The sequence below is a fragment of the Propithecus coquereli genome, unplaced genomic scaffold, assembly GCF_000956105.1.
Source record: "Propithecus coquereli isolate 6110/MARCELLA unplaced genomic scaffold, Pcoq_1.0 Scaffold189, whole genome shotgun sequence".
NCBI lineage: Eukaryota > Metazoa > Chordata > Mammalia > Primates > Indriidae > Propithecus > Propithecus coquereli.
This window is the reverse complement of record NW_012143745.1, coordinates 628,296-652,188: the sequence shown is the minus strand read 5'-3', so window position 1 is coordinate 652,188 and position 23,893 is coordinate 628,296. Positions and strand designations below refer to the sequence as shown.

Sequence of the window (23,893 nt, the reverse complement as noted above, 5' to 3'; positions counted from 1 at the left end):
TTAAGCTGAAATGCATGAAATGCAGTATTGATCCCACACGTGCTAATTTTTAAAAACTATATGTGTTTATAGGTATGTGTTAAAAAGTCTAGAAGGATCACCCCAGCTGTTCACAGCGATCATGGGGGAGGGGGAAACAGGGAATGAAGAGCAGACAGGGATATTTTCCTTCTAACTTTATATATTTTTGCTAATTTTATTTTGTTTTGTTTTTTGCTGCTAACAAATATTACTTCCATAATTTAAAAATAGGTAAAACTTGAAAAGAAAATATAAGGGGAAGTGAGAGTGTGCAGAAGGTGAGCTCGCCCTCGCTCACCCTGCGTGTGCCTTGGCCCGGCCACCGAGGGCTTCTAATTCCAGGGAAGAGGGTGAGGGCTGCCCAGCACATACGGTTTTTCTGCAGGGCACTGCAACCCCAGAATATTCAAGAGGCTTCCAGCAGCAATGACTCCCACAAAGGTTGCTGTGAAGATTAAATGAGATAATGTATTAAAGGCACTAGGAAAGTGGCTGGCTGGTAGTAAGCCCTCAATACTAGGAGCTTTTAGTTATTACTGTTATTATTTAAATGGACCCTGCAGCCCAGTCCTGCAGAGTGCCCCTCTACTTCCAGATTCCTCTCACTGGCACAGATTTTAAGCATTCAGAGCAGGTGTACAAATGCTTAGTTTCATGTCAGGGCTATAACTGCACTTAATTGCCAACAAAATCACTTCAAATGAGCTGTTCACTTAAGGGATGCTTGTGCAGTTGGAAACCATGGCTACGTGGCTCTACTCAGCTTTAGAAGAGCATTACTTCCTTACCCATTAATGAATATATAAATAAATAATGATCGCCATGCAAATGGCATATTTTAGCTTTTTGCAAGTGAAAGCAAAAATGGGTACTGGTCACCCCTTTCATGTAAAAGGAAAAAAAAGTTTTCAAAGCAGGTGAAAATGAGAAAGGGAATAAGCCTGTGTTTTCTCCTCACCCCACCCCCTGGAGAAGTCGGCCTCCTACTGCCTCAGAATCCTTCCACTGAAGGGCACTGGAATAGAGTTCATGGCTGTGCGATCACATAAAACCTACGACGCAAATATACTGGGAAAAAAAGAGGGATTAAGTCTAAAGAGCCCTTACCTTATTATGAAATTTTTGCTTTCTCTACCAAGGAGACTGAATAAAATAAAACTATGGGTACACAGCTATCATTGCTCCTGTGGACCAAAAAATGTGATTATTGTATGCTAGAATGCATGCACAATTAAAGTACGGAAAAAGTAAACCAGATGAATGAAACGATAAAGAAGGAGTTGCCTTTCAAGAACCACAGCTGCGTGCAGCTGCGGGAGTTCCTGTAACAGTTTATGTTGGCCATTTTGTTTTCTGGCTAAACCGATCGCATTATATCATGATGTTTTTTAACAGCTTGAAAATCAGATTTTATTTTCTCCCTCATAAACTCTATTAATACCATTCTTAATAGGGAAGAAAAATGTAGAATGTTTTGATTGATAAATGGAAAAACCTTGTCTAGGATTTGGTTTACAAATTCCGAGTGGTAAAAGCCCAGTAACATGCAGACTGTGTGTACCCAGGCCAAGAGGATCACAGGATTGACAAATAACATGCAGTACTGGCCGCTCATTTGTGATTGTGCAAGGTTTTCATTTTTGTTTTGGGATTAACACTGCCTCAGAACTAACAAATCATTTGTCTATCACACCACCCACCTTCCGTCTCCTACAGAGTAAACTCCCTTGATGGAATTTTAGGCACAGGGAACTAGTCCACAGGGAAGTTATTTGTGAGCAAGGATTCTTAAGTAGATGGCTGTCGACTCATATGCCTCCCCTTCTCACACGCTAACTAGTGTGGGTTTGTGTTTAAAAACAGACACCCACAGACACACAGATTTTCTCTCTTTCTCTCTCCATTTATTTTGAGCTACTCAAGGGAACTGTATCCTATCTGTCTTTGTTCACCAAGCGCCTAGTTGTCGAGGTTCAATAAATATTTGTTGAATGAATAAAAAGAAATCTGTTCTCTACCTCCCTGGGAAAGGAGTGATCCCTAATCATGAGTAGAGTCTTTGTCAAGCTTTGGAAAGGCCATCTTTAATTGTCTGCGAGGGAAGGAAAGGAGGGAGGTCGATAGGATTTGGGAAGAGGACCTGTCCATTCATTTATCAATTTATTCAATAGATATTTGCCAGGTCCCCTGCTCGGCACTGGGTATACAATGGTGAACACAACACACATGGTCCTTGTCTTCATGGAGTTCACAGGCTACTGGAGAGACAGACAAGAAGTAGAAATCAGCAAACAAAATGACAAATTATAAGTGCTGTAAAGGAAATAACTGGGTGTTGGAACAGACATTAATAGACATGGTGGCCAGGGAATGTCTCTTTGAGTGGACATTTGAGCTGAAACCTAGAGGATGAGAAGGTCAAGGAAGCGAGAATTGGTGTCATTAAGGTACCAAAGCAAGCTGGCAGGGTGAGCAGGGGGAGAATGATGTGCTGGAAAATGAAGGATGCAAGGGCCATGATGAGGAATCTGCATTTTATTCTGAGTTAAACTTCTTTAGGAAAATAGAAAATCGAACTCTATAATCCCAAATAAGGAACCTAAATAGTACTTGGCATGTAGCAAGTGATTAATAAATGTTAGCCATTATTATATCTCTAGTACCCAACTAAACTAGCGAGCCTTGGTCATAATAATGGAATAGAATGATTACAACTTGAGCAGTGAAAAGATGTTAATTTACCTGATAAACATAGTTTTATTTAGCAACTTTTCCATACAACCAAATTTCAGACAAAACCAGTCAAATTTCTCTTACAAAAGGGAATGCTTATTTATGATTGATCCTCTGACATTCAATATTTCTTTGTTTTAAACAATAAAAGGACAGCATGGAGGACTACATCATCAGTACCCTAATTTTTAAAAATCGATGAGGTGGATAATTTTCATCTGCTTACTTACATAAACCGGTCTCACTTTTTACCACAGGTGGCCATTTCAGAAACGAAAGTTACAGCTAATCAAACACTTAGCCTACATGCTTTAGTGATTTTAATGATATGATTTGTTGCTATGAGACAAAAACATGTTGTGCGGGAAATAATCTGTTAGAAATCATATGACCTTGATTCAAAGGCTTTTGATTAACAGCACTAACATCCACTTTCTGAAAAAGAAACAAACCCTATGATTGGAGCTTGGTAGTCCTTTTAAAGCAAATAAAACATTATTAGCCACTCATTAATGGATATGGGAAGCAAAAATGGCTTCAAACATTAAGAACTTCTCTTGAGTTACTATCAGGCCCTTTCCTTGTAAAAGCTTTTGAGGCCACTGGCAAAGTTTCTCCTCTTTTACCTTGTCTTTGTCCTTCCAACTGTTGAAGAGGGACACTGATAGAAGCCCTCAAATGCGCAGCAGATGAGAAGTAGACTAGGGGACCCGTGGCCTAGCAAGCAGACTATGCAGTCCTAAACGGCTTCTCTTTTTCTGAGTGGTCAGTTGGCTTTGTAACTATTCAGACTTCATTCATTCATTTACTGAACATCCCCTGGGTACCAGCACTCTGCTTGGAGACACGGTGGCAAACGGCCACAGTCCCTGCCTTCGCAGAGCTTATATTGTAGGAGGGGAGGCAGGCAAGAAGCCGACAAGTAAAACTCATGCCTACTTACGCAAACCCATGCTAGGAGCTATGGAGAAAATAGTATAAAATAAGGGATGAGATAAAGTAAATTTGTAAAGGGGCGGGTGTCTTTGAACAGGTGGTGTTTGGTCTGAGGACTGAATAGCAAGAAGTCAGTCTGTGAAGATCTAGAGCAAAAACGTTCTGGGCAAAGAGGATGGCAAACTCAGGGTCCCAAAGGTGGGGACAAGCTTGGAGTGTTAAGATGAACCCAGGGCTCGGTAAGCCAGTAAGAGCATAGCAGGAGACAAGCTCAGGAAGGCAGGGACCTGACCATGCAGGGTGGATTTTAAGTGCAATGGAAGATCTCTGGAGGGGTGTGCCTACCACTGGGACTGCAAATGGTCCACTCACGCAAGGCTCACCTAAAAGCAGGGCTGGCCTCTGCCAGGGGACCTAATAGCTGCAGCAGTTTTTCCTGTTTTCCAGTTGGAAAAAAGGAGCAGCAGTAGTGACCTGCCCTGTGGCCCTAAAACTCCAGCTGGCGATCTGGACCCCCTGGAATACATCTAGCCTGCCCTAAGAAAGCTGCAGAGGCAAAGCCTGTGTGGTATAACTTGTCTATCACCCCATTCTTAGAGCTGTTCTCCAAGTCCCCTTCGTCAGCCAGGTGCTGGGACAGGCCCAGGCAGATCACTTTCTCCTCCTCCCCTTCCTTAAACCACCACCAATTGTCATGACCAGCCCTAAGCAATAGCGAGGCCAGGGTCAGGGGGTGAGGGCCAGGAGACAACCTGGGTTGGAGGGGCATGGCCACTTTTACCAGGGAGGATCCAGATGGTGTCATGGGTCAAGGCAGACAATAGATTGACTCCAGAATATCTGACCAGGCTTGAGAGACTAGATTGGGCACATTGCCCCGGTTACCCAACCAAGTTCCCAGAGTCCAGACAGTGGAGACCTGGAGGCAGCCACACTAGTGAACACACAGACTATTTGTCTTACGTTCTATACTTGGGACCATCACTTCCCTGAATGTTCCCTTGAAGACTTCAGCGGCTCCTGACTGCTTGCCAAACTAAGAATACAGATCTTAGCCACATTCTTGCCCTCCGCATTCTAGTTCCGATCTTCCTCACCTGCTACTTTTTTGCTTACTTGCCAGTTAAGTTTTACTATACATCCCTGCATGTATCCTACTTACACAGCAGACAAACTTGATTATTACTTTTATAATCAGAAAAAGAATTAAGACCAATAAATATTTTTTAAAGAAAAAAAAAAACAGGTTCCTTCGTGTCCTGTTTAGTTATGCACCCTGGATCATCCTACTTCTTCACTGGGCAGAGGTGGTTGTGCTTGGACCACCAGGAAGCGCTCATGGTTCATTTTGCAGGGTTACCCACCTGGCTCTCCCCAGTCCCTTTGTTCATCTCAGATTTCCCAACACTTCAGCCTTTGGGCCTGGGCCATTCCCTCCGAGCCCTCCTCTCTCACCCTTACTGGGTTCCCTGCATGTCTCCTCTGGCCTTCAATTCTATTCTCTCACTTTACCAGAGATAGGCTGCCCTTCTTTCTTGGGGACTCTGCTGCTCCTGGGCCTGGCTGGGACCAACGTTCTCCTAGGTCACACATTCACACAAGTCACTGCCAGCCCTGGCTTTGCTCTGAGCCCTGCCCTTTTCAAACTGCTCTGACCCTAAGTGCATGTAGGCTCTAGCAGGAGAGGACCAAGGAAGTTGGAGGGTGCTCCCAATTGGTAGGCTACTTCCCAGAAGGATGAGCCAAGTTTTCGTTCATTTACTTCTTATGAGGGAGTGGTGTACATGAGTGTCCACTTGGGTAAGGAAAGGAGAGAGTAGTGATTCCAAATCTAACACAGGAATAATTTCTCCTACCCTTGGGTTCTAGACTCTTGGGGAATTATGGTAGGAATGGTGGTGTGGGAGAGGCTCTTCATGGTTGGGTTATCCCAAGTATCTTATTACAATAGGAACCTGGGTGGAGTTTTTTTTTTTTTTAAAAGTTCTTTGAACTTTCCAATTAGAATCCCAAACTTGTGATTTCACAGGTGTTTTTATTTAGGAAAAAAGGGAATCAATTTAAAGGAAACTATCAAGCAAGTAATAGTATAGAAATATGGCAAACATCACACAGGTGGTAACTGATATTTGGACCCCTTGGTTGGTATTGAGACAAGAATTTGCACTGGGATTACCTCTCCTGTCAAATGAAGGAGTTGATCTTCCCTGTTCTCTTTGTTGTCTTCACCTACAGATGGCCATGACTACCCTCGAGCAGCCTACCAGCAAGTGATCCAGCCAGCTCTACCTGGGCAGCCTCTACCTGCAGCCAGCGTGAGAGGGCTGCACCCTGTGCAGAAGGTCGTCCTGAATTATCCCAGCCCGTGGGACCAAGAAAAGAGGCCTACACAAAGGGACTGCTCCTTTCCAGGGCTTCCAAGGTATCAGTAAGTAAGATAGTGCCAATCTTCAGACATTTTTAACATGAAGGAATTATCCAATGCAACCAAAATATATCCGAATTCTCTGTAAGCCTGCTACCCAGGTTAGTGACCAAGTCACCCAATGGAATGCCCAGTGCAGACTTCAGGTCAGGAGGAAACGGAAGCTGGTTGACAAGGATCTCTTTACCAGATATAGAAAGCCACTAGTGACTAGTCAAAATTGTCTTGAAGGAAGGCTCTTAAAATGTTCCCTAAGTTACACTCCCTTCTTTTACTTTCAGTTCACCTGAACTTTCAGCCCACAAAATAGATTTTTATTTTTACTATGACTGACTTCCACTGTTAGCAAGTTCTTTATATCCCTAGTTTTTGTTCTTGTTTAAACCTATTTCTTACTTTAAAACTTTAAATTCAATTAATTCTCAATAGGAATTTAAAATAACCTGTTATTTTCTCTTATACTAAAACATTCATACATGTTGAGCACCATTATTAGGGTCTCTCCTATCCCTCTTCCAGGAAAACAATTCTGGTTTTTCATGACTTCAGTTGTCTTACTCTTTAATCATTTTTTTCTCATTGTTCTCTTTTGCCACTTCAAGTTGTCTTTTTCTCTTAATTTATGGATCTAAAACATACAGGAAAAACTTACGTAAATGGAGCTTCCTAATTCATGACAATATGGAAAAGAAAGCAGATGAGATGTTTGCTCCTGCTCAACACAACTTTTCTATACCACTCAAAGTAAAACTGTGTTCTACTCTTGTAGAATAATGAAATCTGAAAGTCCTATTAGAGTGGATTTTTTCAGAAATACAGAAGGTAATAATTAGCTTAAAAATGTTATTGAAAGAAGAAAAACCCATTTTCTTTCCAGACAGATCCTTTATTTTTCTAAAACAAAAATACTTCAAGTTTAAATAATAGAATTAAGTAAAATGTGATTTTATAGCAGGATAAGCACTCTTATAGAAAAAATATCTAAAATTCCAAGAAAACAAACAAAATTTAAGCATCATTATGAAATAAGTTTGGTGTTGAACAGGGAATGAATAGTAATTTTAAAATAAACTTTTATTTTGAAACAATTTTAGATTTACAGAAGAGTTGCAAAGATAGTACCGAGTAATTGGTTTTATAGCATCAATTAAATCTGCTGTGGTCACCTCAATTTATTTTATCATTTTAAGATACTGAAAAGTAAGATCAGGTTAAGAAGCTAATTCTCCTCTTACTGATAATTTGAAAGAGAATTTTAATACAGAAAGTTTACTTGGTCATTAATTTCCATGATATTATTTTCATATGAAAGTTTCTGAACATTATCAAGGCCTTAACGTTTTTTTAATGAAATGAGCAATCATCTTTTATAACAACTAGGCAATTTTTGGTATAAGAGTTTAATGAAAAAGAATATGGAACTGGATCCCCATTAGAAGAAAGCATATTTTATAGAAATTATTTTCTCTATATTAATAAAAATATAAAATAAAAATAACCTTAAACATTTATATTTTAGAAATACAGTATAGTTGAGATTCTGTGTAATCTTATTTTAAATCCTGTTACATGACAGTTTCAAAATTTCTGGTTACTCTTTTGGGTAGAAAAGTAAAAGCATAAGCAATAATCTATAAAAACTGGGCATATACATATAGATTTTATAATAAAAACATTTTTTAAAATTCATAATATGACAGAATTTCATGTTCCCACTATCCAGGTTTTTTAAACATTAATATATTAGCATATTTGCTTCAGAATTTTTTTTAAAGCAATAAAACATTATAGATACAATTTTAGTCCCCCTACTAGTTATCATTCAGTTACAGAAAATAGGAGCAACTCCAGCTATTTTAAGCAGAAGGGGATTTAATATAGAGAATCGGGTACTTACAAAATCCAGGGAGGTTGAAGGAGCGGGCTTTCAGGCTGGGCTTCCAGTAATGATCCCAAAGAAACACCACAGAATGGGACCACCAAAGAAGCCACCTCCTCTGGCAGTCAGGAAGGTGGAGAACCAGAAAGCCAACACGGGTGCAACCACTGCAACTGTTGGATCCGTCCTGTGCCTATTAGATCTACACTGGCCAAAAATGGATGCCCCTACCCTGCCCTCCATGCTCGTGAGGCTGAGAACAGGACACTGGGATGCTTCCTGAGGAAAACTTAGCACCTCTTCACTGTGCTTCCCAGCAGAAACCACAGAAGTAGCCGAAGCATGACCTCCATTTCTTTCTGCCTCCCACGTCTCACAGGAGCGCCTCCTTGACTGTTTGCCTCAGCAGAATGTTCATGTGAATACTAGCAACCAAAATAATAAAGATGCCCTGTAACAATATGGTAGAAACTTCTGGAAAGGGGCTTCAAAATCAGATTTTCATTCATATATTAACAACAGAAATAGTTTTAAACCTACATGGCCTTTTTTACTTTTTGATACATATTTAAATGTTATCAATTATGAGCTAAAAGTCATGTCTTTTTATCTAAATGCCTGTAACATTAACCATCCATATCACCTGTCATACTACTTTGTTTTGCTGGTGACCTTGTCTGCCCTGTGCCTGAGACTTATTTTTCCAGTTAGACAGATCTTGAATAGAGAAATCAAATCCCGCTTCCCTCTATCAACCCCTAGCTCAGGCCCTTACACATGGCAGCCAGCTGCAGGCTTGTTGACCAAAACACCACAGAGCTCCCCTCTTCCTTCTGTCTCAGATAAGAAACGGAGGCAGAGGAGAAAGATAGTTCACTTGTATCTTGCCATCATTCTTAAAGGCTTTCTGTCTTTCCAGGTTTGCCTTTGTAAAACATGAAAATTGACTGTAAATGTATCCCTTTCCAGGGACCAGCTGTATCACCAGCCACATAATAGAGCTGGAGCTCCTGAGGAGTCCTTGGAGTGTCCTGCAGAACTGAGACCACAGGGTCCCCAGGCTCTGTCCCCAGCTGCTGTGCCTAGACCCCCTAGTAACCCTCCAGCCAGAGGAACTCTGAAAACAAGCAATTTGCCAGAAGAATTGCGTAAGTTGTTTGCAATGTTGTTTTCTTCTTGTTCAGGTCTCGTACTTTGACAGTACTTGATGATCATTCATCCACAATCGAGATATTTCTCATATACACAGTGAAATAAAATTTAAAAAGTAACCAGCATTTTTTATGAATGTTTTGAGTGATTTTAACACTACCCGTAATGCTCACAAACTGCCTACCTCTAGATTTCCTTGAACACATCTCTAAGAACAAATAACTCCAACACCTTTTCACTCTTCTAAATGATACTCTTGAGTGGACTTGTCCCTGGGCATGTCCATGTGGTATTGGATAGGGTCCTAGTGTCTCACCATAAATTAGCAGCAACCATCAAGAATGAGGACATTTCCTGTAGGAATGAGCAATCCTGTTTGGAAAAAAATGGTCTCACACTCTCTGTACTGCTTCGCAACCAAATGCAAGCTAAGCCTTTTATTTAAAGAAACATTCGACTAAGCATCAGGTGATGATTCTTTTTCCACATTTTGCTGCCAGAACCAGAAATGTTGAAATACCACCAAAACGTTCTCATAGTAAAGGTCAGTTAGGACAGTAAGTTCCAAGAATCTTAAGAAAACAGCCACTATTTGTGAAATTATCTCCTGTGCTTGCTAGAGAAGCTCAGGTAATTCTAAAATGCACTTCTCAAGTCTGGGAACCTCTTTGAACCAAACTTGAAATGAAGCCCTTTGTATTTGCTGATTCCTTCATTGACAATGCTGAAAGATTTCTGTGACAATGACTCACAGCTGTTGTCATTCAAAAAATTTTATTTCTGAACCTTTTCATAAAACCTTATACATTTTAATTTTGAGGCTTTCTGGAGAATGGATGCCGCCCTGCATAGGATATAGTGCTGCTATCAGTCTACAGATCATATATATCTTACCATAATCTATTAAGGGAGTCTGAAATTACACGGGAATTGGGTGAATACTAGGTGCTGAGAAGAAAATAAATTCAGTGCCATCGATATGCCTGACTGCTTAAACGAGTGAACGTGACCATTATACGCACCTTCATCTGAGAGGTGTGTTTCAACAAACAAGAGCCTAAGCATGGATGAAAACATACAGACTCGTATTTTCTCTCCACCCTGCCTTTCTTCTCCACCCTCTGCCCTAGGGGCTTCCTGAGATTTAAGTGGCCCATTCCAGACCAAAAGCCAACATACAGAGATTATTCAGCTCTCACATTAAAATGCTAGCCAGACATTTTCCCCAAGACTTTAGCCTGAGGAAACACTGGTTCTCATCTTGATCGGGAAAGCTTGTCCAAGACGGCAGCCTGCTGCTCTAAGCCGACCCCGGACGAGTGAGGGAGCCTGTGCTGTTGGACTGCCCAGAGGCGGCCTCTCTCCTTCGAGCTGCTGAAGTTTTTACTAACATTTCTGAGCAGTGCTTTAGTGGAAGCCAACTTCCTGGCCTTTCTCCAAAAGTGAGTGGATGGGGTCAGGGAGAGGGGAGAAAGGAGCAGGAACTGCTTTCTCACTCCTCCCCCACCCCCACTTGCTCTTGTCACACAAGAGTTCAGGGCAGCTGAGAGCATCATGAGATCAAAAGAGGACACTGCTGGGTGGCCCCTTAGCGAGTCTTAGCTTCTTGGCCTGCTGCGAGAGTACTCCTTGGGCGTAGTGCCAAAGTATCTCTAAGAAATCAGGCGGTGGCCTGATCTTAAGGACCCATAAGTTCTGGGTGGTGGATTTTTTGTTAACCCTTCATGTGGTTTTTCAGAAGACCTCTTAGGCTTGTCTCAGGCTGCCAGGGCTCTCGAGACTCTGTCCCTCTGATTTCCATTCATGCTAAGCAGTGACAGACCTCTGCCCCTTTGGGCTTGAAGAGCTATGCCCTGAGGACAGCAACCCACACTTAGACCACCCCCAACCCAAGGTTTCCATTTATTATTCTAGAAGAACAAAAGCCATTGCATACAATTTAGAAATGTTGTTTGGAATAGAATAATTTGACTAGTTTCTAATAAATGTGGAAATTTTCTCTTAGGAAAAGTCTTTATCACTTATTCTTTGGACACGGCCATGGAGGTGGTGAAGTTTGTGAACTTTTTGTTGGTAAATGGCTTCCAAACTGCAGTAAGTATTTTATCCCAATAGGTAACTGAACAGTTATGGTGAGTACAATGAAAAAGAAAAGAAAAAGTACAATAGCTGTTGATGTTTTAAATGATATTATTTGATTTATGTGATTATGAACTGAGTGCTTATAGATTTAGGTAATTATTTTCTAGATTTTAAACTATCCAAAGTCTCCAGCATTTTTTTCGTTTACGCTTGTCGAATGACCCTCAGTCCCTCTGAACGGCTAGAACAGTAGTAAAGTCAATCACATATGCAGCTGGCCCCGACCTGGGCCTGAGGGAAACGTTAGGCTGTGGCTGCACTTTGTACCTTTGCCCTTTCTCACCAACCACGTCTGCTTTTGGCTGAGCTTCCTGTGATGCAGGAAGCTGCAGGCTTCACCACGGTTGCCTGCTTATTTAACAAGGTCCTTTTGTTCTGCCCTGTGTTAGAGGCTTGAAGTCCAACCCCTGTAGCCTGGGTCCCCCACCGTGCACAGCTGCCACCCCACACCTAGAGGCTGCAATGCTTCTGGACAGGGAATACAGGGCTGGGTTTTCACCTGGTCTTGTCTAGATGTAGGAAGGGGAGGAGGACCTCACCCAGCCCTACAGGGCCACTGTGATCTTGGCCCAGGGAATCTCAGGAAGAACACACTTCTGTCCCCCTGAAGCCCCTTGACACAACTTAAAGCCATGTAAGTTTTTCTTTGGGATAAATGAAATGCCACAGGACTGGCTTTTCTCAATCACTGAGATCACTTCTTTTCCTTCCCAGAGGCCTCTTTTAGGCCTCTTCTAGTGAATACTGGAGAGTGGTGAAAAATTAAGAGAAATATCTATGACTAGGAATGTCAAAGGATAAAGAAGAATACTTAGCAACTAAATATCAGTTTTAAAGTTTAGTTAGCATTGTTTAACAGGAGTTTTATTTGAAACTTTCTTTTTTTGAAACTTTATTATATAAAATAATATTTTTAATGGCAGTATCTAAAAGTTAAAAAAAAAACATACGATTTATACACTCCAACTTCATGACTATATAGAAACTAACATTTCACTTCCTCATTCCTGGAATGAGACAGTAATGTGGCAACTGTGACCTGTATGCCTGTAAATCACAGCTATTCAGAAGGCTGAGGTGGGAGGATCGCTTGAGCCCAGGAGTTCAAGGCCAGCCTGGGCAACATAGCAAGACCCTGTCTCTAAAATAAATAAATAATCAAATTACAAGACATAAGGCCAACATTTCAGAGAAGATCTTACTTTTTGTCATTTCCAAATGCATACTGATTGGCCCTAGAGAAGAGCTCAGAGGTTTTTTTTTTATTTTAACAATCAGAGTGCTTAAGCAGAATTTAAATCTGTCCTTGACCCTCATCACTGGGAAGTGTTGTGGTAGAAATCACAGAGCCTTGTCCTGAGCAGCAAAGTTACCACTAATACATCAAGATTCCCTTAGTGCAACGAAACACTTAATGGGTAATTTAAGGAGAGTGTAATAAAGGAACTATTACAAAGCTTTGTGTAGGTTTTAGGGAATCCAGTTTTATTAGGAATAGTGCAGTATCCTGGCACTAGCGAAAGCAGGGAGTTGTTACTGCCCCTCGGTCTAAAGAGGCAAGGGAAAATTGGTTACTAGAACGTGAGGAGGGTGGCTGTATTTGTTTGCTTGGGCTTCCATAAAGTACCACAGACTGGGTGGCTTAAACACAGAGATTTATTTTCTCATGGTTCTGCAGGCTGGAAGTCCAAGATCAAGATTTCAGCAGGGTTGGTCTCCTGAGGTCTGTCTCCTTGGCTCGTAGATGGCTATCTTCTCCTTCTGTCCTCACATGGTCTCCTTTCTGTGCACACGTCTGTGTTCTAATCTTTTCTTCTATGGACACCAGGCCTATTGGATTACAGCCCATCCATATGAACTCATTTTACCTTAATTACCTCTTTAAAGGCCTATTGCCAAATAAAATCACATTCTGAGGTACTGGGGGTCAGGGCTCCAACATACGACTTTGGGAGGACACATTGAGCCCGTAACAGTGGTGAAATTGTCAGGACAGGAGCTGTGGATTTGGGTAGAGATCTGGAGAGACAAAAGGAAGACATCCAGCTTATTATGTCTCCCAGAATGTCTACCTCAGTAGCTGGGAATAATTTAGGTGCTGGGATAATAATATAATAATCACCATTTATAGAGTGCTTACTTCATACCTGGCATTATGATGTGCCTTTTCATTGTAACTCATTTTAATCCTCATGACCACCCTAGGAAGTAGGTTTATTAACCACATATTACAAATGCACATAATAAGACTTAGAGTTTTATAACATTTCCAAGGTCATGCAGGTGGAAGTGGCAGAGCCAAGAGCAGAACCAAGCTGCTCATCTCTTCTCAACCCTGTTATTCTATTGCTTCTCTCTCACGTAATAGAAACGTATTGCAGGCCAGGCGCGGTGGCTCACGCCTGTAATCCTAGCTCTCTGGGAGGCCGAGGCAGGCGGATTGTTTGAGCTCAGGAGTTCGAAACCAGCCTGAGCAAGAGCGAGACCCCGTCTCTACTAAAAATAGAAAGAAATTAATCGGACAACTAAAAATATATAGAAAAAATTAGCCGGCATGGTGGCGCATGCCTGTAGTCCCAGCTACTTGGGAGGCTGAGGCAGAAGGATCCCTTGAGCCCAGGAGTTTGAGGTTGCTGTGAGCTAGGCCGACGCCACGGCACTCACTCTAGCCCGGGCAAAAGAGTGAGACTCTGTCTCAAAAAAAAAAAAAAAAAAAGAAACGTATAGCTGAGACAGTCACAGAGAGCTACAAAAGCTTTCTCAAGATTACCCAATGTAGTCATTGGCTACCACACATTTAAAAACAGGAGTCATCCAAACCAAAAGGAAAGCCATTCCATATTTTATGCTCTATCAGTAAAGAAACGTTCTGAACTCGTATTATGTGCCTACGTGTTTGACAGTTTGGTGTAAGCAAGGCATGATCTCTTTCCATAGGAAGTCTAGAGTCAGATTGAGGAGACAAAGCAGACACAAATGAGACATTTGGTAAATGAAAGAATGTTATCATAATGTGCTAATAGTCCATTACCACTCGTGGTCACAATGGGGTGGAGTTAGGTGAAGTGAGGAGGAGGAGGAGGTCAGTGTGTGGGAAGGATTCACAGAGCAGGGAGGGCGTGTGCTGTGCTGTTCGGGTGCGGGGGGCACCAATGTGGGTAGACAGGGCGTGTGGGGAAAAGAGAGGTAAGGCTGGATCATAGATGGCACAGAAAGCTTACTGAATGGCTGAGTCTTGACTTGATCAGGCCTAAACGGTGGAGTGACATTTAGGACAATTAATCTGGGAGCAGTGCGGCTGAATCAAATAACCCCTCCCCAAGGACACTCTTCCTGAATCATCCATTCCGGTGTATAATCCCTCTTCCAGTCAAGAGCACCTCGTATACACACACACACACACACATGCAAACACTACTCTCTGGTTGCAGTACAAGCCTGAGCCCGAGAAAGACCTTATCATGTGGCCTTTTGCAAAATAGAAAATAACTGATTTTCTCCTCTTTAAATACTCCTTCAAGTCTTTGAAGACTTGAAGATTGATATTAAATATCAGTCTTTTCAAAGCCCAATGGTTCTACTTCTTGACTTTCATCATAAACCTTCCCGTACCATCTCCGTAATTGTTTTTGTGACCGTTCCTTGGATCTGCTCCAAGTTTCATATAATCCTTTTGAAACATATAGATCGAAACTGGACGTAATACCATAATAATGACCTGACTAATGCAAGTAAAGCACTACAATTATATCTCAGTACTTGCATGCCACACATCCATTAAAATGTTCCAGAATTATGTTTGCCTTTCAAATTTTTAAGTTACAGATATATATATATATATAAAAATATAATATATGTGTATTTTTGGCTTACATCCAACTTGGATACAGTGTTCCTCAGATTTTTGAAAACATAATTATTTTGTAGTCATAGATATATTTTGATGTATATCACTATATCCTAATTATGGATATTAAATACTTAAATGCCCATTAATGTTGAAATAGGGAATATTTTAAGAAAATTATATTTTGTTTTTTAGACTTATGTGCTCCTCCTTGCAAAATGCATTAGTAACATTTTGGATTTTAAACATATCTAGTCTCTTGTGTTCTCGTGCTCTGCATCTTGAGAAAGCTTGTCATTGAGAGCCACCTCCCATCTTTTTCTTGTAGATTGACATATTTGAGGATAGAATCCGAGGCATCGACATCATTAAATGGATGGAGCGCTACCTTAGGGATGTAAGTACATTCCAAAATTCTGAGATTGTTTTCTGGTGAGAAAGACAATTAGCTCATGAAGTTATTTTATGAAAGAAGCACTGGCATACCCACCCAAGTCTGAAGCTGAGAAAGGCCCGACAAAGCCTCCCTTGTTGGAAGCCGTGCAGAGACTTGGAAAGGAAGGATGGGGTCACCCTCTTGAACATGCACAGGCAGGAAATAGCGATCAAACCAGACACAGGTGGTTGATAACAATCAGAGCAAACAATTTTTTGACCAGAATAGGAAAAGAGGAAATGAAGACGGAGAGTGAGGAGAGAGCAGCGGAATTCAATTTAATCCGAGGCCACCCCAAGTGTTTTGTAGGATTGGGCTGAAGAGGTTTCCTGGGCAGCCTCATAGGCTACGCAGCACAGCACCCCGGAGGCGCCCACTTGCAGCCCCGTGATCTGTTCTCCATTGACAGAATCTATACCTGCCACTAGGACACTTTGTGCTTTAACAAGACAGAAATTGATTGCTGCCAGCTTGTTGGTGTCGGCTGCTTCTTTCTGAGGCAGCCGATGGGAAACGGGAGTCTCAGCAGACCGGGGTTTTGCAGCGTTTCCTTTTATCTGGAGCCTGATGTTTGCTTTGTGCTGAAGGGTCTGCTCCTACTGACTGCGCTAACGCGTGCACACGGCAAGCAGGGCAGTCCAGAGCGCAGTAACGGGCAGCGCAGATCCAGCTGTGGGGAGGGAGGGGGTTTTTCATCGCTGATGTTGCCGCACCTTTTTGCCACGATGCAGACTCACTTAGAGATTCAGGCTTTCATTAGACATTTATTAGTGATGGTTACAGAAAATGGTGGCAAAAGCACATCTATTTAGGAGAGCTCCTCTCTGAGCCGTTTGCGCTGCGTCTCTGAGGGGAACTGGGCAGGGAGAAGCAGAGACAAGAGTCTGGCTGAGTGGGGGCCAGTGCCTTTCACTTTCCGTGGAGAACGAGCCTGGCCTTTCATCCTTGAGCGTGCCAGAGAACGCCCATAGTCCTGCTGGCCAGTTTCCAACCCGCCGTCCCCAAACGGACCACACTTTACACTTCCATAAACATGCTTTCCTCCCTCTCATTAACAGAAGACGGTGATGATAATCGTAGCAATCAGCCCCAAATACAAACAGGATGTAGAAGGCGCAGAGTCGCAGCTGGACGAGGATGAGCATGGCCTACATACTAAGTACATTCATCGAATGGTGAGTGGGGAGGGGACCACAGCACCTCACCGTGCCCCGGGGATGGGCGCTTTGTCCAGTGAAGTCTTGTTCTTCACCAGAGACCGACTGAAGGCAGCAGGAGGCTGGGTGAAGAACCCCGGGCCTGCCATGTTGGGAGAGGACATGTTGGTCCTGGCTCCTCTACCTTTGGGATTGTGGGCCAGTCACTGCACCTCTGGGGACTAAGGTTCCTATCAATGACAAGGGGAGACCAATCTGTGCTCTCTAAGACCCAAGATTCTGGAAAGCACTGCTCTGCGGGCTTGCTTCGTTTACCCACGAATGTGAAGTCCTAGGATGGCAGGCGACGGGGCTGTGGGGAGGGCAGGCTCCCACAGCTGTACCATACTCTGTCCCCTGCCTTTCCAGGTGGGGTGGCATAGTGAAAAGGACACATGCTGTCGCATCAGATGGGCTTGGTCAGATTTGGCTTCCTCATGCACAGGCTGTGTGACTGCGGCCCAATTGCTTACGTCTCTTTGTGACTCGGTGTCACTGTTCACAAAATGGGTCACTAATACTTACAGTGTTGTTGTGAAGATGAAATGAAATAACATTTGTGAAGTACCTGGCACATATTGGATGCTCAATCAGGGGACGGGATTGTTCTTAGCTCATGATCGGTGGGGAACATTCCACTGCCACACTTGAACTGTGGGGCCTGGTCAAATTAAAAGCAGTGGGAGAAATTAATAGGATATTGGACCTGCTCAGCATCTGTAGAGCATTCTGACCAAAAATATCAACAAGCTTTGGAACTGGCTGTTTTGTGGGTCACCAATCCTCCCGCTCTCCATGAATATTGAGACACGATGGAGAGTTTCTGCCTAACTAGGATGCCGGACCAGACTTGTGAATTCAAACTGTCCCAGAGTCTCTAAGGGGTGCCCACATGTGCCGGAGAAAAGGTTGTCTCTGGGCCTCCCACTCCCACCTCAACCAGAGCTGGTCTGCATTCCTCAGGCTTTTGTTTACCAAGCATTCTGAGGTGTAAAGAGGCTTGAAAAATCACTGGACTAAGACTTATGAACTCTGTTTCATCCCTAGCACTCCACAAGGGAGGAAGGCACCTGGAATGGGCAGAAAGGATCACTGGCTAAATGGGAAGATGGGGCGGAAAGCAGTCAGGTAGTCTCGGGACATGCAGCTTTACGTCAGGGAAAGAAGACTTAAGTCCCAGGTCTGCCCTGTGCGTCAGGAGCATAGGAAAAGGGTAGATTGGGTGGATGGGTGAAAGGATGTTCATCATCAGGGTCTCTGTCTCTTTTTCCACCCAGTGTAGACCACCCATTTGAGCTCACAACCAACCCTAAGCAAAGCCAAAGCAAGGTGGTGAGGTTAAAAAGTAAGGCCAAGCATTCAGGAGATAAGTCTCCCTCCTATTCCAATCTCAACTAGTCTGACAGCCCATGGGCAGGACCCATAAAAGGTATCATTTCTGGAAGTAAACTGCCTTAAAAGGTCATGGCTGGCTCTGGGTGCTGCCATCCCTTGACTGTCTGCTGCACATCTGCATGGCCCCAGAGCACCTGATGTCCTGTCTGCATCTCTAGCAACCTGCTAGTCCCAGGAGCCAACGACTGGTACATGGGAAGGGCTCCAGGTCCCTGTCAGTACCTAAGGAAACCTGTCTAGCTCTGCTGGTGTGTGCAAAGCCAGACAGTAATACACAGCTCAACTTCAGAGCTTGTCTGACAGTACCAGCTGTAACCAGGTTGTCTCCAAACTTGGTTTCTTGGGCCCTTCCTCAGCACAGAAAGGGTTGATACAGAAGTGCCTTCCTGCCTGCCTGGCTAATTTCCTGGACCCTTCTAGGCAGCAGAAAACGCTGGGACCATAAGAACTTGGCCCTAACAGAGGGAGTGAAGAGGTACCCACTAGTAACTGCATCATAGAGCAAACTACTTCACAGAAAGCCAGTATCTGGAAATATCAGAGAAAATACTATTGCTGGCTAGCCCCTCAACAGATTGGGTAGCCTAGTAAACAAGCCAAACTTTACAGTAAACAGTATCCTAGAAGTCAGAAACCAAACTCACTTCTTCACTTTTAACTCATTAACTCTCTGCCCTTCCTTTCATGGGTTTACTCCGTGCTGGCGTGGTTGGTGCTTTGAGTTGCGTGGTACTTGGGTCACTGTAAAATACGTTCTTGGTGTTGTCTTCTAATTCTGGAAGGCAGGTGGTTCTGAGAAAACACCTTGTGAAGGATCTGCGTGTGTTGCGTGATTGTATGTGTAAGTATGTGCGAGTACGTGTTTATGAGGGGTTTCCATGGTGATTTCAATAACCAGTTGTCACTATTGTCACTTTCTTCTCTGTTCTGTTTATATTCCCATGCACAATGAAAACTTCTCTGTTATAAAAATCAGTTGGAAGATGAAATAGTCGGGAACACATAATTCCTCATCTCCTTGTCACCAGATGACTGAAAGCTTTGTGCTGGTCACAGGATTTGAAAGACTCTAACTTCCCTCATATTGAAAATTCTGATTTTGATTGAGTTCTTGGCCGCTAAACTTTCTTGGGCCACCACAGTGTCAGAGCAAATTGGAACAAGTGTGGGCACCCTAATACTCAACAGTCAGAGCTCTTCTGAAGTGACCTCCTGGCCCTGTCACCTGCCTCTCCACCAAGCCCATTCTGTGCTGCAGTACATCATTAGCCGGTCCCACCCACTCTAACACACGTTCACACCTCCAGACATTTGCTCATGCTGTTTCCTCTGCTGAGAATGTCTTTCCCCTCTCCCCCATTTTCCTTACCTGACCAAAATCTTTCCTTTCAGTACCCAAATGACCCCTCTCTTGTAACTGTCCTTCAGATCCCTGATGCAGAATCAGTGGCCCCCATTCTGGGCTCCCACAGCAATTGTTCACACTTTTCACACTGCCCGTTGGTTGGGGCACTTGCCCTTCTGCCTGCTCACTAGACTGCTGGCTGTGTGAGGATGGGGAGGGTGTTCTGCCAAACTGGCTGTCCTGATTTACAGCGTTTACCCATTTCCGTGGTATAAATACTCTCACCATGGCCCATTTGAAGCTACTAATGTGAAGCCACTGAGCACAGAGTTGGGAATAGATGCACACAGCAGGCTCTCGTGAGCTGAAACAAGCCAGCTCTAGCTCACCCTCATTCTCAAAACCCAGAGTCTAGCACAGGGTATGACTTTTAATAGGCCTTCAATAAATGATTGACAAATGAGCAAATGGCATAGATGTGTGATGGGGAGGGCTTAAAATTACAAATGTGTGGCACGCAAATAAGGAAATCAGAATGAAAGTACCATGTGGGCTTGCATGATTATGGGCACCATTAACTCCTCATCCTCATTCCTGCAGTTAAATCTTCAAATCTGTTTGGTTTCAGATGCAGATTGAGTTCATAAAACAAGGAAGCATGAATTTCAGATTCATCCCTGTGCTCTTCCCAAATGCTAAGAAGGTAAACAAACAAACAAAATCCTTGTAATTCAATCTTTGGTTTGTTTGCCATCTGGATTTTGAGTGGAAAACCTTGTCAACTCTTCATCAATCCTTGGAGATAACAATGTCACCAGAAAGACCAACAAGTTGTACTACTCAATTCAGCAGCATGAATCAGAAAGGTTTTAAAGCACTATCTGATAGGATCATGCTGTCCTAATTGTTCAAACAGCCCTTGCACACAAAGAAGTGGTTTGTGTTTTAACTCTTGAGAGAAAAAGAGAATGTTCATCTGATACTTCTTATCTCTTGTACATAAAAGTCAAGATGTGTACATTTTTTGCTGGCTCTTCCACTAAAGTATTTTGTTGCACGTAGTTCAGCTCTTAAAAGCCATAGATTACAGGAATGTAATCTACACAGTTACCAGAGTGAACTTTGCTGTGGTTCATATGAGAGTTTTTGCACTAAAAGGGGATGCGGGGCAGATTTGGAGAATGGGGGCAAAATCATCGGAGGCCGTGTTCCGGGCTTGGCAAAGAGCAGGTCGTGGTGGAGTAAACATCTGAGAATCAGACCGCAGCGCCCTGAGCTCAGGCCCGGCTTCACCCTGGAGGGATCCCTAGGTGTCAGCATGGCATTGAGACTTCTGCCCTTGAAGAGGGAGGGTCCAATTTATGTGAATGGCACCCTTCGGGTTGCGTGGTGCGTAACCTGCACGACAGCACACCTTTCCATCTCTCTGCCCCTCCCGCGCCTGCGGTCTCATTGCTCTCACTTACTGAGTCTCCTTGCTGGTCTGCCTGTCTCCACTTGGACCTTGTCTTAGCCATCCTCTGCTCTACCATCGAAGAGGAGCATCCAAAGCATAGGTCTGACCTGTCTCTTTCCAGCTTAAAAATTTTGCGGTGTTTTCCTGCTGACTGTAAGATCATATCTACCTTTCTCAGCATGACCTATGAGGCTTCTCAGAGAGGACCGTGCCCCCTTGCTCTGTCTTATCTCTTACCATCTGCACAGATGCTGTACGCTGTGGTCATCCTGGACTATTTCAGCACGTCCTCACACATGCCATCTTCTTTTGTGTCTCTGTGCCTTTGCCCTTTCTGCTCCCTCTGCTTGCAACACCTTTCCCTAACTTGTCACCTAGCGAACTCTTGCTTATCTTTATATCACCCAGCCTCTAGTCTCCCCTGACACCTCTCCTCCCCCATGCTGATATATTTCATTGTCTCTCTCTTTACTATAGAACCTTGAGTCAGTGGTACGTAGTTGGGGGTGGGAGCGCTGAGAATAATTGTTTAGCATTACTGGAGCATGGTGATATAAAAAACAGATCAAGTTTTGTTGGTTTTATTGTTATTTTCTAAATCTCCTTCAGACACTCCCCTTACTGCCTGAGCTGAGGGCAGACTGCTCTCACCACCTGCCCCCTTGGTACGCCATTGCCTAGAAATAGTTTCTTTACCTTTCTCCTCCATCATAAGATTCAAAGCCCTCAAGGCAGTTATTGTGTCTTTTTCATTTGGTATCCTCAATTCCCAGCAGGATGCCTGACATACAGCAGGTGCTGCTTCTAAGCTCATCCTACAGTCCCCAAAGGAGTCTCATCTCAGAGTAAAAACCAAAGGCCTTATAGTGGTCTACAAGGTGCTACCTCATGCAGCCCCCTCTACTTCCAGACGTCCTTATCTACTCACTCTCACTCACTCTGCTCTTGCCACACGGGCCTTGTTGCTTTTGAACAGGACTTGCACACTCCCGCCACAGGGCCTTTGCACTGGCTCTTCTAGCTGCCTGGACCCTGACAACCACAAAGCTCTCTCCCTCTGCTCTTTTAGGTCTTTGCTCATTTTCTCAGTGAGACCTTTCCTAAGCACCCTGTTTAAAACTGCAAGCCTTTCACCCCTGCCCCAGAACTCCCTATCCCCTTTCTCTGTTTCATTTTTCTCCACAGCACATATCACTGTTGAACACACTATGCTTTTTCTTTATGTATTCACTGCCTCTGCCCACCAGAATGTCCACTCCCTGAGGGCAGTCTGCAACTGCGCGCAGGATCCCTGGCTAAAGCTTCTGCCTTTGCCTAATAGGCGAGGTCTGATGGGAACTTCCCACCACAGGCCCAGCCTGGGGCTGGAGTGAAAGGATCATGAATTATTATAGGTTAAGCCCACAGCCCTGGCATACCTCTTGTGAAATCACAGGGAATTCACGTCACTTTGTGTGACCTCTGTCCCACTCCTTTTGTGTGAGGGTGGTGAAAAGCACGTTGAAACGCCAAGGGTAGGTAGTCTGGGAGACTGACAGAAAATGCTGCGCACATGTGGTTTTTATAATGAAATACACAGCTTGCACCCGAAGCCAAGAACATTTCACATGCTAAACCTTCCAAAAGCGAAACAGCACAACTCCCAGGATAGTTTGGTGGGAAACGCCCATGTAGGGAAAGCCAGAGATGTTTGGGAACCGAGCCTGGGATCTGGAATCCAGGTTTTTCTCTAATGACCTTTGCTCCTGTCATTCTCTCTCTCACAGGAGCACGTGCCCACCTGGCTTCAGAACACTCACGTCTACAGCTGGCCCCAGAATAAAAACAACATCCTGCTGCGGCTGCTCAGAGAGGAAGAGTATGTGGCTCCTCCCCGGGGGCCTCTGCCCACCCTGCAGGTGGTGCCCTTGTGACAGCCTCCATCTGCAGGTCACTGGGGCCATGCCATGTCTGGGGCCCTGTTCTGATGAGCATTATTCTAGCCGAGGCTGGTGGGCAGCACTCCTGGCTGTTTGTTTCTCCGTCCCTCCCTGAGAGGCCCCTGGGCCCCCAGAAAACCTGTTCTGCAGAGTGTTCTTCCTCCCGACACCTCTACAGACCCCGTCTTTCAAGTGGAGGCTGTGGCTGCCCTGCATTCCCTGCTTTTTACAAACCCACCGCGGTGCCAGTGTCCAACACGCGCCTCCTAGCAGTCTGATGTCTCCATTCGGGGCCTGCTGGGCTTATCAAGTAGAGGGTATAAGTGATACTGCGCCAAATGTAAATACTACGGACACTGTCCTGTCACGTCAGGCTACTTTCATGAGCTAGCCAGATGCGTGTGTCCTCAGACCACACTGATTCATGTACAAATAATAAAATGTTTACTCTTTTTTAAGATTATGTTTCACTTATCTCAGAGGAGATAGATATATATTAATTTATAATGATATGGGCAGTTGCTTCCAGGGACATCAACAAAGCTGTTTAGATATAATATTAGATAAATGTAACAGGCTACTTCATATTAAAGGATTGAAGTCAGATAGTTAAACAATCCTTTTAACATAAGCATGAAAGCTTTATTCTTGCAGTAGAGATTTTTAACAAAACAGCTTTGTGCAGCCTACAACCATGATTCCAAATAGTATGACCATGGTTCTCAGGATCTGACTGAATAAGTAAAAATACCTGTGTATGTGTATGAAGTGACAGGGGGTATACAATGCAGGCTAGAATTGTAGGTTGGGAGGCCTGTGTTCTAGTCTTGGTTCCATCACTAATTAGCTGTGTGACCTTTCATAAGTCCTTTCACTTTTCTGAGACCCTAGGGACTCTCTCACAAAATGACATGGACAAAAGCATCTCTAATCACCCTAAAAGGTTTGAAGTCTAGGACCTAAATTCTAGATACTCTTTTGAGGAGCGACTGAGTTTTCATAATTATATAT

General features: G+C 43.6%; 1 protein-coding gene across 3 annotated transcripts in view; it reads left to right on the top strand.

Moving 5' to 3' along the window:
* Window positions 1-23,336, top strand: part of TRAF3IP2 (TRAF3 interacting protein 2) — a 53,803-nt gene extending 30,467 nt beyond the window's left edge. For all 3 annotated transcript variants that reach the window (XM_012642845.1, XM_012642846.1, XM_012642844.1), the window contains 7 exons: window positions 5,926-6,118; window positions 8,964-9,142; window positions 11,152-11,240; window positions 15,464-15,532; window positions 16,630-16,746; window positions 20,136-20,210; window positions 22,730-23,336. In XM_012642845.1, coding sequence (XP_012498299.1) covers window positions 5,926-6,118; window positions 8,964-9,142; window positions 11,152-11,240; window positions 15,464-15,532; window positions 16,630-16,746; window positions 20,136-20,210; window positions 22,730-22,876 — 869 coding nt within the window. In that variant the 3' untranslated portion in view covers window positions 22,877-23,336. The remainder of the gene's footprint in view (window positions 1-5,925; window positions 6,119-8,963; window positions 9,143-11,151; window positions 11,241-15,463; window positions 15,533-16,629; window positions 16,747-20,135; window positions 20,211-22,729) is intronic.
* The last annotated feature ends 557 nt before the right edge of the window (window positions 23,337-23,893 follow it).